The following is a 17,272-nucleotide window of genomic DNA, read 5'->3' as shown; positions in this document are numbered from 1 at the left end:
ACTGACGGAATACCCATTTATTCTGTGAAACGGTTCACTTGTCGGTGGAAGTATTTATCTTTTTCAAATACATATGACGTTCATTTCCGGTTGTTTCCAAACCATTTCGTCATATTTTAACTATTAAGCCACCCTGTATGAATTTTATAAGTATTTTCAATTGCTGGGATGGGTAAAACCATTGAAATATATAATATATAAATATATTTTCCTGTTTCGTAAACATCGTAAATCTTGCTTCTTTTCAAAGCCCGGTCTAATAAGCTTGCATTACAGATGAATACGATTTAAAAAAAAAATAATGTAAAAGGACTAACACATTTTTTTCTTCTTTTTATAGCTCTTTCGAAATCAAATAAATCTGGAACAGCCGCTATAACAAACGTTTAAACATGGATGCCAACAATTTTGTGATGTCTTCCTATCAGTTCGTCAACTCGATTGCCTCCTGCTATCCCAACAATGCACAAAACACAAACAGCACGCAAGGTGCTCCGGGAGGCCAGGGAGGCCAAACCGATGGCTACTTTCCACCATCCGCCTACACCCCGAACCTCTACCCTGGCACGCCTCATCAAGCTCACTACAGTCCCCAATCCTACAACCCGCTGACCGGCGCCGGAGCCACGAGCGTGAACAGTGCAGGACCCGGCGCTGGCACCGGTGGCCACCAAGCGAGCGATATGGTCGACTACACGCAGTTGCAGCCCCAGAAGTTTCTCCTCAACCAACAACAGCAGCAACAGCAGCAACAGCAGCAGCAGCAGCAGCAACAGCAATCCGCCCTTAGTTCGCAAAGTTGTAAATACGCCAGTGATGGCACTAGTGCAGGTACAAATGTAGTTAATAGCAACAATAACAATAACAGCACCACGAGCCCTCAGGACCTGAGTACAGCCAGCGGGGCAGGTGGCGGAGGCGGCGGTGCCAGTGCCGGAAATGGTGGTCGCCCGGAGATTTCGCCCAAACTGTCCCCGAATTCGGTCGTGGAAAGTGTAACTCGCTCGCTCAAGTCGGGCAACTCGGCCACCGCCGTGAGCTCTAGCAATACGAACAACAACACCAGTAACATCAGCAATCGCAACCAGGTGAGCCTTCCGCTCGGTAGTCCGGATGGCGATGAGTCGGACGCAAGTGATGACGACAGCGGCACGGAAGGAGGAAGCTCCCAGGGTGGAGGTGGAAGTGGCGGCAAGAAGGGCGGACCTCCTCCACACATTTATCCATGGATGAAGCGAGTGCATATTGGACAAAGTGAGTACAAACCAACATAGAACAATACATTCCTAGTGCACTTTTCCGCGAACAATAGCATACATGCGATGCAATAAATTTGATTATCATTAGATTCATTTAATGTCTCGATCGACTAATAAATGAATATGAAACATGTTTCACAATTGTTTTGAAATGGATCTTTCCCTAATGAAAATTCGATGAGTCAGTTTAAACAACATTACAAAAATTGCCAAATATTCGATATGTTAAAAATGTGGTTGGTATATAATCAGTTTGTCTATGTAACTTCTAGATCGTTATCATTTCGAATAATATTTATCTACCAACATTTTCAACTGACAAGAGAACGTTTCAACCCCTTTTTAAGAATAGGGTTTGTTCAACAGTAAACCACTTCATTGGCAATAACTGCCATGCGCAACTATTGATATGTAAAATCTATAATAACCAAATTCAATTTATTTTATTAAATTGTGGACGCATAAGATAGGCGTTGGATAGGCGTAAAACCAACAGCGTGGAACGGATTGATTCACAACTTCAACAATATAATATCCAGGGGCAGTTCTCATATTGATCTTGAATAGTTTGAACGTTTTATTAGTTGATATAAAATATCGGGTGTTGAAACCATTTGAGATCAACAATTAAAACAATAAGCGAAAATAGGACTGAATTAACTTGATTAGCTGTAAATGATCATGATGTAATTAAAAAAGAATGCATGGATATTTCGTGAATAATCTTTCATTAGTGCTCATCGCTGTGGGGTTAGGTTTTCTAAAGCTGATCGTTAGAGAATGCATCTATCAATATTTTTTCACGATTGTAAATGGTTTGACCTAATTCTGTGCTGCACATTACATTCGTAACACTAACGCTGAGAAGCTCTCCCATTCTATTCACGCATGTTCTTCTCTGTTTTTTGTCACAAATTGAACAAGCGTATCCCAATCGGCTGCATGTAATGCTTCACGCACGCCAACACTTGACGCATGCATGAACCTCTTCAAATAAAATATATTTCAATCAAGCGCGTGCATAACAAACAATAAATTAATCATCGAATCACTTCACACCTCACTATACCAGGCCGTTGTCTTAGTGTGGGTGTCCGTGTTTCCCCACGTCACTTCTTCAAAGCCACCCTGACAACGCGCGCCTCCTCGACAGGCAAATGAAGAACGGCATGCCGATCACTGGAAAAGTGTTCTACACGTATGCCCACAACACTCCTGGCAACACTAGGGGTGTACATGAAGAAGGGGAGTGAAAATTGATGGAAAAACAAACAAAAATATTCCTCAACATAAACACGCTAAGCATCCACACTTGCTCGTCAGTCAATTGAGCAGAGCTTGCGGGAAACCGGTGTATGCGGTATAAGGAAAGGCAACGCCGAGTCCAGGTGAGGGTACTAGGCGGCATTCAAGCCTTTTGTTCTCACACTAATCATTTTCCATCGGTCTTGTAAAACCGAACTACTTTGCTTCGTGTGTGGAACATCTTCCTCCGTGGAATCTGTTTGCACTTCCACCCCATCCTGGCAGTCGAACATTGTAGCGTAAAGCGGGGCCTTACTGTATTTGTTTGTTGGATTTCGATGGCAAAGGCCTACCTATCGACTCGTGTATCTCGATCCGTCGATCGGAACCACCATTTGTATATTTACTGTACCATGTTGAGAGAGAGAAGGAGGTAAGCTACCGTCTTGGTGGCCTCAACGTGAACGCTGGACACCGCTAATACAACTTCCGCCCGACCGCAGGTTTCGACCGTCCAGCAAGCGTTTGCAGCTCAACAAGTGTGAATGACGAAATAGGAACATTCCCTGACATATGAAACATATTTCAATCACGCGCATCATGATCGCCAACTGTCCTCTTTCCTTACCAACGAACCACAACCATTACAATCATATCGAGATATTTAAGAGCTGTCGATGTATTCAAGTCATACCGCTTAGAGCAAACAAGGCCGGCAAGCTCTTCCGGTTTTATCAGAACTCTGCCGTTTCTGTTCCGGATGCCGATGGTAGAAAGTTGGAGAATCGATCATGATTTGTTGTTCAGGAAAAATGATCATACCCTCGATGACTTGTAAATTACAAACTACTAGTTTTCCGTTAAAAATTTGAAAGTACTGAAGTAATCATAAGATTCTATCTATTAATCAGAATATTATTCCAGGATATAATGTGATATTATAGTTCGCTAGGTTTTATTTCTATTTATCACTCTGTATCTTAGAATTATCATTTAATCCTTTGTATTTTGGAAGGTCGTTGTAACGACCTTTTTTGACCTCAGGGCTAAACGGGATGACGATATGCACAAATAGGCAGACTCCTGTTGTAAATTTTGAATATAGCATATGCCAGTTATTATGTACATAATCTCGATGGGATTTGAGCTATTTAAAATAATGTCAAATAACCATTGTAACAGATTCATCTCATAAGATGGTATTGGGTTTTGTTTTGGTTCATGGAATGCATAATAATGCATAATCCTGTTTTGGCTCTGTATCGTAAAGTTGGATTGAAACCTCAGCGAGAAGTATGATAATGTTGTTGACGAGAGCAGCGAAATTATTTCAAAATGTTCCTTCACATTTCCTGTTGCATATTGAAAAGTTTGGCAACCTACAGCAGGAGGACATCATATGTAAGGCCATCGATTGGATTTACGTGAAGAACATGTCAAATTGATAAACTTAGCATTACAGAGTGACGTGTAGGATCTATGCCCCTTTGAGATTTTTCTTGTACTCCACAGCTTGGCAAGAATCTATAATCCGACGGTGAAAATAGTCCCTTCTGGATTGAGAATATTTAAATTTTATTTTATTTATTTCGGTGATGAAAACTCATTCTTGATAGCTAGATGTTGTTTGTTGTTGTTGTTCAGTAAATATTTCCACTTTATTATCAGGTGTCAAAGGAAAAGGTCAAGCTCTGGTATGACCAACACTTGTAGTTATTTCTTTATTGTGTACCCTAGTTTCCTCAGCCCCAAGAAAAATCAAGTTTTTTTTTAACGTTGAAGGATTTAATTTTTGAAAATTATACAGCATTTTATACATAAAACATGGAGTGCCCAGAGCCTGAATTGATAAGAGATAATTGACGGACGAAAGAGAAGAGAAATGCATTTTCTTTAATAGTTCTGTCCTGCGGATTTAAAATGCCGCGCCACGGCAAAATGTCCGCTTGGGTACCAACCAGGCAATCAAGAGAATGAGAAAGAACGGTTCCCAAAAAGGGCACGTAGGCTAAAATTTGTGTCCATTATTGCAGTGCAAGATTTCGAATATTTTCGATGACCCGTCAAAGAATACACCTCATCGCGTAGCGGTCGTTGGACCATGCTGCTTCTTCACTGGCCTGGTTGTTGACACAAAAATTATGTGAAAATCTGATGTAAGTAATTTTTCGATTAAAAGCAATTTACCCTCCTCTGCCCAAAACCGAATCGTGCGATCGATCGTACGATCGCCAATTTTGGGCGTTCTCGTCCGTTGTTCGTTCGAGGCTAGAGTTTTTATTTTCACGGCAACGCTAGCAATTCCTTGCCGCCCTGATAGCAGCTGCAGTGAGGAAGTGAGAGCGAGGCGATCACTTAAATGACGATGATGAGCGTCAAATTAAAAAATATTTTCCATCATGCAACTTGTTCCATTTTGGCCTGAAGGCAACGCATTGCCCGCTTTATTATTTTTTGTTCTTTTCATTGCTTTACGCCGACCGTCAACGCAAAAAACCAACCTCCAATCGGATCGCTCTTTCCGATCCGCGCATCGAAAAAGGAGAAGAAATCCGGACACGCAAGCATGATAATTTGCATTTTGTGGAGCAACCAAGTTGCAATTTACTTAAGTACGGGCCAGCCCAATTGCGTAGGGCTGTGCTGTCTCTGAATGATAATGGCATGGCTGTATCCGACAGCAGTGTCCATCGTGAGCATGCATACCGTCCAGTTTTTGATTATTGGTCGGTCCTGCTGTCTTTTGAACTCTCTATTCGCAATGGCTGCTCATTTGCGCTTCCTTCGTTGTGCTATCCACGATGGACTGGCTGTGGGGTTGAGAAAATTTCTGCTCCAGAACAAAATGAACGGTCGATTATTGATCACACTTTAGAGCACAGTGATCGCAACATACGAGGGATTTTTCAGTATGCAGAAGAAACCGGCTGTATTCCTCACCTCGGAGGTAGAATGCAAACAAACAATCAACAAATATATGGGAGGCATTAGCTGCCGACTGAGAAAAAGCTCAAGCGTTACATCATTGGAAATCACTTTTCACATTATCTCTCCCAGTTATTTACGCTTTAGGATGAAAAATGCTTGCAAATGTTTTGTTACAGAAAGCATCGCGGAACAAATGTTACCCCAAAAATGCCAGTAGAACAACAATGCGGACAACAGATCCAAACAAAACACGGCTGATACAATCATTTTTTCTCTAGCAGATCATTACAACCCACGCACGGTTCCGTATGGATGCGGAACATAATAAATGGTTGTTTAATTTTCGGAGGATTTTGTTTGGTCCCCTGAACTGCTGCAAAATGGACACCAACCATATGCCGGCTTATAGCATTACGAGTGAGGCGGCTCTAAGATCGAGAGCTGTAAAACATCATGCTAGGCTCATCATTCTAGTTGATGCCGATGGCGAAACCATCTCCTGTACCAACTCAATTCACCTCACCACCCAGTGTTTGCTGCTGCTAAATACGTATCCAACAACCACACGAATCTGATGGAATCATATGGCACAACATAATAACACCAAGAAAGGTGCAGATGCAGAACGCACGCAGAACATCATTCAAACGCGTTCTCCACTAGCTTCTAACTTGGTTGAATCTAAGTCACACTTTCCGCTAGAATTCGAATGTTCCACACGCTTGAGTGAAACTCGCATAGGACGGAATGGTACGAACGTGACACTAGCTGGCTCACATGCTCCAAAGTTCATCAGCTGTGCCATCAGTGAGGAGATCACGATGAAGATGCTTATGATTATCAACCCCAAGGTTTGGTGAAGGGGCGACGAATCAAATGCAATATTCAGAGTCGATTGGGCTCTCCTTGGAACTTCTTATCGTTGCAAAATAATCGTGCTAATGTAAGTGTTCGTGTAATCATTTCGCAAATTGTTCGTTTCCACCACTCTATTGCGGTATCAAAGTACTGCAATCTTACCTACCACAACATTTTAGGTAAACGTCAGTATTCAAAAAAAGGGCGTGAAATTGGAGCAGAAAGGCTAAATCGACCTTACGTCTTATGTTTATTGTGGGTATCAGATACGTACAGGTTGTTATTTATGAATCAATCAATGGGCATGGGATGTAAAACAAGTGCTGCAATATTTTTGACTCTAAGATATGCGCTCCAAACGAAATACGAGAATCAGGATGACACGGAGACGAATTGTATGCAATAGCAGGGAATCAAATTCGATGAACAGGTTTTGTTTGCATACGTTGACGTCTTCACGTGCCTACTTGATGTTCGAATGATGTCGCGAAGTTTCTTCGGTTTCAAATTTATGAATTTTCATGCTACAATATTGCATAATCACTTTTGCGACATGATTGTTGTCGGTGATTGAATATTCTTTATTTTCAATGCTTTTCGATGAATACCAGCGCTCTAACATGTTTAAGTTGAAGGAGTTGATGGAGTGAACGCATTTCCAGAATTAAGATCGTGATCTATTTTTCAACTCAGTAAAATTAATCTATAGATGAATGGGTTCATACTATAGGTTTTGCACTGCATGAAGCTCCTTTTCATTTCATCACATGCTTGAAGCGAGATGTTTTCTCTTTCTTTTGGAAGATGAATTGAAAAATTACTCCATTCCACATGGTAAGAAAGCAATATACAAGAAATTATTCTTTTTTGACGTACAATTTCGAATCCTCTTTGCTCCGTACGCTTTGTACCACCTCCATGTTCATCACGCCCTTCGTTTTACAGTATTTTTTCATTCTCTAGCTCTCTTTATCATTTGTTTGTTCCGCTGTGTTTTCTTCGCACTGGTCAATGAACGTGGTTGTGCCTTGAGCCGCTGTTCCTGGAAGCGAATGAGATTCGTGTACATTGCAACTGCATTGCAATCTCTGGCCATGTCTAAGGTCAACATCCTTCCGCACCCAAACGTTTTCCAATGACCCGATCGAATGTGCAACCCTTCACTGAAACGCACATCCAGGGAAAAGTAAGTTAGTAAATTCATGCACAGTTGTGGGACTTCTCGGTGGAAGGATAAGAAGTTTCCTTGTATCTTGTACTGTTGGCCTGGAAAATTGCTAAGCTTTTAAAGGTTTATAAAAGAAAATAAAAATAGCAACTAAAGATCTAGTCAGACTGGAGCGTTGACTTGTTGAAGTAGTGAGCCAGAAAAATAAATAAACTTCTGAATGGCATGTAAAAAATGATTATTATTAATTTCAGATTAGATTCGCACATTTTTGCATTTTCATTTGAAATTATCATCGATCCTCTTTTCCTTCCTGCTTCGTAGCACTCCTTGCGTGAGGCAAAAAGGGTGCAACTGTCCTATATTCCCGGCTACTTCCTCCTATATTACCCGCGACATTCCCAGCCACCACCGTTGGCCGTGTGTGTGCTCGTTCATTTCGAGTACGTGGAACAAATCCAGGACCCGCTCGGAGGCCCCAGTCTTACTGCATTGATTATTAAACTCGTTGAATGCTGCTGCTGCACGGATCCAATCTCGCGCCCACTAAAACGGTACCGATGATTTACGATCATATGTTACAGTTCACCGCTTCCTGTCTCGGACTCCCTCTAGTTCGATGACGCAAATGTGCCTCTCAACAACTACGTAGGAACACATGAATGGAGTTGAATAAGTGAGCCCGTTCCGGTGTCGACGAATTGTGCCATTGCCTTACCTGTGTTATCTAATTGTCGCTTTTCCACCTTTGCTATGGGCCTTACGACTTCACGCTTCATACTTGGTCAGTTCCTTTTGGCCAGCGGCGGGTCCTTATTGAAGGATCAATTTATCCTGAGAGGTTGCAGCCATAGGTTGGCATGCTGTACCGATACTGGCTAGGTCTTAGTTCACTTGCCAAAAGGGTCAGTCTAAATCCCGATAATCAAGCGACAAGAGTGGTTTTGCTACACGCAACGCTGCTTCTGGACCCCTACAAACGGACACTCGCACAAACAAATACTCGCGGTCAAAAGGTTCTTCTACCCTAGTCGTAGCGAGATCTGGTAAGTCTTCCAGGTACCGTAAGGCACGCACACATCCAACCAACGACGAGGAAAACGAAAAGCCAAAGAGTGTTAAGGTTACGCCGACCACACCGGCCCCGGCCATGCATCGGGCCAGTGCACAAGGTTAAGGATATTATTGTCGTACAATAGATTTGATAAACACCCTAGAGCCGGTGTTTTGACTTAAGTAAAATTTATTGCTTTATTTTCGGACATTCCTCTTCTCACCGTGTGGCTTCCATCTGTCCGCGTCCAAGTCTGCAGGGTTTCCCGGAGCGGTTTTTTTTCTACGGTGGTAAGATTATTATCATTGAATCCAAAGACGCCGCCAGGGGAGGTGTCTCGATGAGCTTGGAGTGTGCAGCAACTGGTCGTAATCCGGTGCTTGGTAGGAAGATGGTCTTCAGGACGGTTATTATCATGAGACCGAGGCGACGGAGGAATTCGATCACCGTCTGGCTCTTCCCCCGACACACTCGAGAGTGTGTATGTATATGGGATGGATAGGGCGCGTCAAAGAGTTGCTCAAATGTGGGTTACCACATTCTAGTGCAACGCACGTTTCGTGCTTTTCCATGAGGGGATTCCCACAGTGCGGAAGTCAGGAAAAGGTACAGGTCGTAATTCAATCGCTGATTTATTGCTGCTCAAACTAACACGTTAAAAAAACCGAAAAGGAAAAAATATGCTCACTCCATAGTGACCGCTAAAGGTACGCTAGTATTTGTGTGTGTGAATTAAAATTAGTAGCAATTTTAATACCCCATGACACTTGGTAAATCCGTTGGCAACTATGTTGAACAGGCTAGCTTAGGTGATGGATAGCTTACCGGATACGTCATTCCGTAACAGTACTTTCTCTCCATTTCTGCCAGTTTATCCCATTTTCCTGTGTGTCTCCTAGCCTGGGCTGACACTGTAAAGAACCGCGCTTATTTTCATCTTGGCCGTTTTCTGTACGCTTTACCATGTGCGTGTCGAATCTTTTGTTTTTAGTTCGTTTCCTCTTCGTCGGCCTCTGCTTGGACACAGCCGTGCGAGCAACGGTTCATTTGGTTAAAGAAGATCTATTCCTCATAGCCCTTGGCAAGCACTAGGATACCGGGAGGAACTCCTTGAAACTATATTTCATGGCCACGGACGAGTCCATTGTAGCGAGGTCCACGAGTTGCGTTCGGGTGGCACGAACGATTTTGCAATAAAGATAGAAATCAAACTTACAAATTCTTTTTCTTTCGCGAGGTGAAAACTGGCACTTTCGAACCACCAAAATGCGCACCAATGGTGGAATAAACTTCCTGACTGCCGGTCACCGGCGATAGGTTTTCTCAATGCCGCAAAGCGGGACAGTTAAAGCCAAAGACCAATGTATTTTATTAATTTCGTGATCCACTCCGAATCCCGAATGTTCAAGCACGGTTAAGATAACACCAAAGACAGCTAACAACAAGACCGTGCACAGGGAACTGCGGTGATTCCCTTGGGCTTAACAAGCAGGTCGATTCTTCTTTCTTCTCCACACTTCTTGCTCCGTATGATTCCACCAAGCCCAAAATCAGGCTCAAACGGTTAACCTTACGTTAAAACGGACATGATGCTCCTTGTGTACGATCAGCAGTGTGGCTTTCAGAAAGAAGTCGAGGCGGAAAGAAAATGGAAAAATTTCAAATTAATTTAAAATCGCACGCCATTACCTTTATAGGTTTTCTGCACTGCTTTAGCACGGCTTTGTGGCTTCTTTGCGTTGCTGTGTTCGATAGCGAGGTTCCGATTTCGCGCCCAGTACTCCAATCAGTACAGACCGTTTTTGTGCTTTTGTGAGCATGTTCCATGGCGCATTTCTGTGGTGGAATACATGCCTTACTTGTAGGTACTGCTGTGAAACAGAGATATTAAGATGAAGACAGGAGTAAAGAAATAGTAATGTAACACGTTTCGTTGCTTTTCTAGTGTTGGCACTTGATGACGCATAACTTATGCTCAATACTGGGGTCAGATTCTTCTCCGAAAATAGAATCTCACTCGCTATTTCAACAGCGTTTATTATTGTAATGGACGGATAATTTTTAAAAAGATCCTACAAGTCTTAACAAAATTTCTTACGAGTTCTTATTCATCAGTTTTAGAATAGTAAACGAAATGAAAAAGTTTCATTCCTCCCTTGGAAATAAGACATAAGTACCCGCCTAAAAGAACAACTGTTTCAAAAGTTGCAGAAATTCAGGCAAAGTGACAAGACAGGCAAAAGATAACTTAAAAATGTAGGGAAAGGGTGAGGAGGTTCATAAAGTATGTTTTGTATACGTTTTTACACATCATAAAATATTTTGTTAACTCCGTATTGGTCCCATTTAAACGATGCACGCTATTCGTGTCCAGAATTATGTTCCGGTACCCGAAATGTAAGCAGTGCAAAACGTCGGCCAACCAACGGTGGAAGGGACTCGTTGGATATGGTACCGGTTTTGCATGATTCTTTTTCGTGCTTCGCAATCATATGCTATCCTTTGTGCTGCCCTGAGCAGCCATGGGAGGCAAAATGGGGAGGCGAACAAACCGTGGACAGCAGTCAGGATTCTCAACGCAACTACACTGCATCGTAGTCATGTGGCATCGGCTGGGTTGGCTCGGGTAGTAACGATTTGTTGTTGTGTGTAGTTTTATTTTATTCACTCTGCCTTTTCAGCTCTTCACCACAAGGAACCCCACACACCCTGCGCTACTTGGATACTCTTAGGCATATCTTTCAGCGTCAATTCTCGCTTTTCACCTCCAAACCAGGCCACTTTGGAGCCCTCTGCTTGGTGCTGCTACGACGTCGATGCACACCTTGCTGGCTTTATTGCGATTTTATTATTTATTTGTGCAGTTTTCGTCGTTTATTGTTCACACACGCACACAACACCACGACCCACAATCAATGTTACTGATAGTTGTCGTCTCTTTTGGTCTCATATATCCTTGCTGCAACGAATATCGTTTAATCGGACGGCTTGGTGAAGTCGCGATGGAGAAATGAAAAAGTGCAAAACTAAGTCGATTTCGAACGTTTAGTCAATATCTCTGTCTGACTTCGTTCCCCAATCATATCCCCTTTTCTAAACTGTTTCATCGGAGGGTAAAATGAATTATCTCAAAATGCATTTCACTTCAAGAGAACGACCTGATGGTTCCATCATCCATTACTAAGCCCCTGACGTTTTAACTACGGCTAGACTATGACAAGTATGGTTAATAATGCACTTTATTTTATGTCAAGTATATTCTAAGAGTGATTAAGATGTAAAGCATTTATAAGTATACCTACATGATACCATATTTTAAAAAAATGCACTTAACATCGCCTTCCATACCACATTTTTATTTTCATTGCGATAAATGCAATTTTCAACTGATATATCTTGTTGTACTTTCTTATAAAAACAAAGAGTGATATCTCATTCAAAGAACATAAACGTACTGATTGGTATGCTTGCATAGCTTCGATGATATTATAACTGCTATATCAATCGATAAATCGACCTATTCGTGCAAAATTTTGCTTCACTGACCTATCTCAACAAACACATTAATAAATAATACGAGGGTTAGCAATGTCGCGCCATCACGAAGACGAGAGTTTCAAAGACTCAATACAATGTCAAATACAAAAATACTTTCGTCAAAATGTTCCAGCCATGTATGGGTAAATGTGAGGTTATCGTGTTTTTTTCGAAGCTAAACTGTGATAATCTACTAGTATGATTTGGTATATATTACTTGAACCATAAATGTTTATAATTCGTCGTTGACCATAATATTTCTGACCATTTATCAATAAGTACGAATGTTCTAGCTTTTATCTGTGACAAGTCGTAATATATTTAACTATCTCTTTCTTATGGATTGATTTGCAAGGGTAATTTCTTTTCAAATGGTAGAGTAAATACTGTTTGATTTTCAGGGTTTATTAAATTCAAGTGTTTCAAGTTCATTAAAAAGCAACTTAAAAAACAGGCAAACAATTCTTTCAATCAATTTTTATTGCAAGAAGGATTGACAGCCTACACTATGTAAGAATTTGTCTGAAGAGTAAAAGGTATGCGTAAATGTGAGACCATGATTAATGATCTCCAGTGAAATGAAAAAGGCCAACAAGGCGACTGCTGTTTGACGCTGGGCTTTAAAGTAGCAATTGCCGTGCAGTGGCAAGTGTCAGGTGTAACATTTCCTAGTTCAAGGAGCTTAAACAATTATTTGTTTTTTCGTAGAACGCACGACATCTTTAATGTTCTTTACGACAATACTCTCCATTGTGGGGGAAACGGCATATGTAAGCATCGCATTGAACGAGACATCTGTCAAGGGATGGCTACCGCGAGCTGAAAGAGGTGCTTTCAGGTCGAACAAGCAGTGACCAAAAAAATTTGGCAACAAACGAAATCGAAACGCTACTTCTGGAGGACAGAAGCATAAATGTATGTTGCACAACATGATTGTGTGTGTGTGTGTGTGAGTGTGTAGCGCGCGAGGGTGGCTGTCATAATAGCCATTGTCTCGCTTGATTGATGAATGTCCGATATAGTTTAGTTTCGTTTCAACCACTCTCCAGAATTTCATTGTATGCTTTCATCCAATATTCGTTACATTTCAAATTCTGTCTCTTGGCTTAGTTTTTTGCTCCTTTCTGCTCTTGAACTCTTGCAACCCGTCTACACAAATTCCATATCGCTCATATGCGGTGGAGGAATGTTCTCCCACTACCCTGCGGCTAATTCACTTTGCTGATCATAACATTTCGTGTTGGACAGTATCGATTGGTTCCATGGATAGCAATAAAAAAACGGCAAAAACCAAGTATCTAAAACACAAAAGTTAAAGGAGTTAAAGGTGATACGTTCATACCACCATCAGTGGACCAATGTTCCATTACTCTCAATCGATCAGCACTGCGCGATGAAGGCAACGATGGAAATTAAATCATTCTCTAGCGTTGGGAAAATTGACGGCAATCGTCACTGCGATATTTGTATCTCAAGGCATCTTTTTTCGCTCGGGGCATGCCGTCCGCTACTCAGCAGTCTGTTGCAGCGGTGATCGTGACTCGTAAAGAAAAGAGCACGTCGACTAAGCGAACTGCTGCGGTACAAGCTCTTGATCGTTGCTCTAATTATATAATTAACATGGAAGTCAACGCGTTTTTCACACTCATCCGTCGTTCGTTGGTATTTGTGTATGGTTGGGATGTTTTCGTTTTTTATAGATGCAAACTGTTCAGAATAAGAGTTTATTTCCCACACAAGTTCGGATTGCCTTGGATCTCCCTAACAAAACTTATTGCGAAGAGAAATACAAGTGAACCGATTATACAAAGGTTACGTATGGACTATGAATGGAATATGAAGGAGAAGTTTTACAGAACTCTGATTGCTTCCTTAAGGTCACACACGTAATTAGTTTTACGTGATGCGATTTTTTCTAATCAATATTTAGCCGAAAATTATAAAATTGTAAATGACAAAACATGGTCTCCATTTTCAATTTTCTACAGTTGTTTCATTGTGTTTCCCGGTAATCTTAGTTGTATTTGATCATTTGCGAATCAATATACCATAACCGTGTACCTTTACGCAATAGATAGAAAAGCAATCGAGAAATTCTGGACCAGAGGGATTTTTATAACTCTGTCCTTATTAATTGTAGAAAATGATAGATTAGGAGCTTATAGAACAGATTCGTGGGGATTTATAAAATTGAAAGCAGGTAAAACTCATTCACATTCATATGACTGACTGAAATTTAATATTGCAGAACTCTGTTTTTTAACGTGGACAAAACTTTACTGCCATTCTCTTACTTTATACACTCTCACATTCATCCAACCTCCCTTGGCGAAATGCGGACGCGGTTTTGCCCTTTGAGAATGATCTTCATCGCCACGATTGTTAACTTGTTGTGTGTCAACGTTTTGTCACTTGTCTCTCCACCGTTCACGCCACCACTGACAGAGAATGTAGCAAAGGATAGGACATAATGAACGCCTTGTGTCGCTCTAAAGCGATCTCGCAGTAACGAAAACTGTCGTCTAAATACCAAAGTCAAAACACGATCAACGTTCAACGGCGGTAGAAGTACCCGACGATCGCATTGGACGGGCATTGAAAAAAGAACACGCTCCCAATGTCGTTGGGGAGGCAGCCGAAGAGCTCTGCTCCAATCTGTGGTCATTTTCAATCGATCACCAAGTTCGCACCCTACCCGACCACAGTCTGGCGGACGGTCTGTGTTCGTTCCAAGTGTGTGGTTGCTACAGGCCATCCAACTAAAACGAGATGATGATGAATGTTATGTTGTCCTACTTAAGATGAGCCGGTGCTGGACAAAATATTCGGCTCGAAGAGACACTCCCGCATCTTCGTCTGTTGTCTTGAACCCGATTCACAGTTTCATCGGCTCGTCCAAATCGAGAGAATGACGCATCCACCACTTTTGCGCAACCTTCTCAGCGCTACGATCCACCGATGTCACCGGGTATAGTGGTCTGTCATGTTCCGGCTGCTTACGGCCGATGCCACCTTGCTTCAATGCGTTCGAAGGATTAAGATACGACGAAAACGAACAAATCGATGTAAATTAGTCAACTGAAAGTCAGGAACTTTCGAGGAACGCTCAATGGCTTCAAGTATTTTCTGTTTTCTCAGACGCTCAGGCGGAGCAGGTCAACCGGTATTTCAAGGACACTGACCTTTTGGATGGGGTTACTAGCAGTGCAATTCAGGTCTGAGTTTATGTGCGCCATCGATCCCTTTTCCGGATTGCTTCGTCGTCAAATCACACAACCATGTGGTTGGTAGACAAAAAAGCATATATTTTCTGCTTTCTTGCTTGTTCTCTCTTAAAACATAAAAAATCGATGAATCCCGCAAAATACACACATGGCTATTTTACCCCTCCTGTAACCACCGCCCCCTCACAGTGGTGGAGAGAAGATAAATTGAGTTTACTCAATTTTCTTTGCGGCTGACAAGCGAGGGAGAAAATTCCGACAGAACCAAGGTAGATGTGGTGGCACTCGGCTAGATTTTGAGTTGTTCTTTTCACTGTTGGAGTGGTGTTATCTGCCTCCCGTAAAGGGAACAATGGTTTGGTCGGAATTCCCGAATTGAATTTAAGGAAGTGACCGTGAGCAGCCTCTCATGTTTTTTGCTACCGGACGTCATAGCAAAGTAAATGATAGTTTTTCATTCATCCTGACAGATTAATGTTACTTTAATATGATACACACACTTTATGTCCGGTTGCTCTGAACAGCCGACGGGGGCGCAAAGGGCTTTTCCCTTTCCCAAGCCCTGGTGTCGATTGGATGAAATAGATGTAAATTTGCGAGGTTGATTGAAGTTCGATTGAGAAGGGATCCGTATTATCATATTGATAAACTGTCCATCACACTTTGCCATCACTGAACAGAACGTAAGGGTTTCGAAAACGCGAAATTTTAGCTCTACCCAAAACACCTAACAGCTTCACCGAGTTAAACCTCTGTTGAGGCATGAGCTGAAGAAGATTAATTATTGTTGCCCTTAGAATTGGCATTTATTTGAATTCTTCCGACGTAGCGCTGTTTTGTATCGTTCGGCAGCGGAAGGGGACAATCGTGTTAATGGAGTGCCGCGCGATACGGAAGGAAGTGTGAACAACTCGCCCCTCGTGCCATGTCTAGTTTTCTTTTATGGAGTTTCTCTGTTTCCAGCGCCCGTCGCCTGCAGGTTTTTCGCCTGACGAGTGGTTTTTCTCCAATTAATTGGCAAACTTATTTCTTCACCATCGCACCTCAAGCCACCGTCATAATGATACGCTAATTGTAGATGATAAAAATGTTAATTGCCTTAATTGAATTTATCCGTTTCCTCTGACTTACGGTTTTTACTCTTCTCTTTTTTCTATGTCCTCCCCTTTCATCATCATCGAACGGAATGTTCATCGACGGGACTACCCGGAATGCTGCTGATCGCACTGATTCGTGATGGACGATGATGGAAAACTTGTCCCTACTTGCCGGATCGGATGACTGCTTGGAAACGACCCTTCAACTGCGTTAGGTACAGTGAACGCTAACGGCGAGACAAAACGACAGCGCACCTCGTACACCCGTTATCAGACGCTCGAGCTCGAGAAGGAGTTCCACTTCAATCGATACCTGACGCGCCGACGGAGGATCGAGATCGCACACGCACTTTGTCTCACCGAGCGGCAGATCAAGATCTGGTTCCAGAACCGGCGCATGAAGTGGAAAAAGGAACACAAGATGGCGTCGATGAACATCGTCCCATACCATATGTCGCCGTACGGACATCCGTATCAGTTTGATATTCATCCGTCACAGTTCGCGCATCTGAGCGCATAGGACGCGTGGCACTTTTCGGGTACTGGTTAGAGACTCAACCAGCTCTATCAGGAGCAGTATCAGGGATATCAGGGCAATCAGGATAGCGTCCTGTTTGGTGGTGGTGGTGGCGGTGGTGGAAGTGGCGGCGGCAGCAGTACGCCCTCAGACACTGCCAAATATAATCAGGAGTTTTGATTGTCCCCCGAGCTGTTCGCGATCACCCTTGATCCGTGCTGACTCGGAGGAGAAACCAAAACTACCTTGCCCACTCTTTCGACGGGAACGGCTCCTACGCTCCGCGATGTCTCTGATGCGACTCCCATTTGTACACGAGCTGCTGTTGGGCGGAGAACAACAATGGACACTCAGAAGAATAATTGGGACTCTGTACACGCATTCC

At 42.5% G+C, this 17,272-nt stretch overlaps 1 protein-coding gene across 1 annotated transcript; it reads left to right on the top strand.

The window, feature by feature from the left end:
- The first annotated feature begins 392 nt into the window (after positions 1-392).
- Positions 393-16,890, top strand: LOC131286343 (homeotic protein Sex combs reduced). Its single transcript, XM_058315284.1, has 3 exons — positions 393-588; positions 646-1,254; positions 16,586-16,890. Exons 1-3 carry the CDS (start codon positions 393-395, stop codon positions 16,888-16,890), a joined length of 1,110 nt encoding a protein of 369 aa, XP_058171267.1.
- Positions 16,891-17,272: the final 382 nt, after the last annotated feature.

This window comes from Anopheles ziemanni, chromosome 3 (genome assembly GCF_943734765.1).
Source record: "Anopheles ziemanni chromosome 3, idAnoZiCoDA_A2_x.2, whole genome shotgun sequence".
In the NCBI taxonomy this organism is placed as follows: domain Eukaryota; kingdom Metazoa; phylum Arthropoda; class Insecta; order Diptera; family Culicidae; genus Anopheles; species Anopheles ziemanni.
The sequence above is the reverse complement of the archived record's forward strand: the minus strand, read 5'-3'. Positions and strand labels throughout refer to the sequence as shown.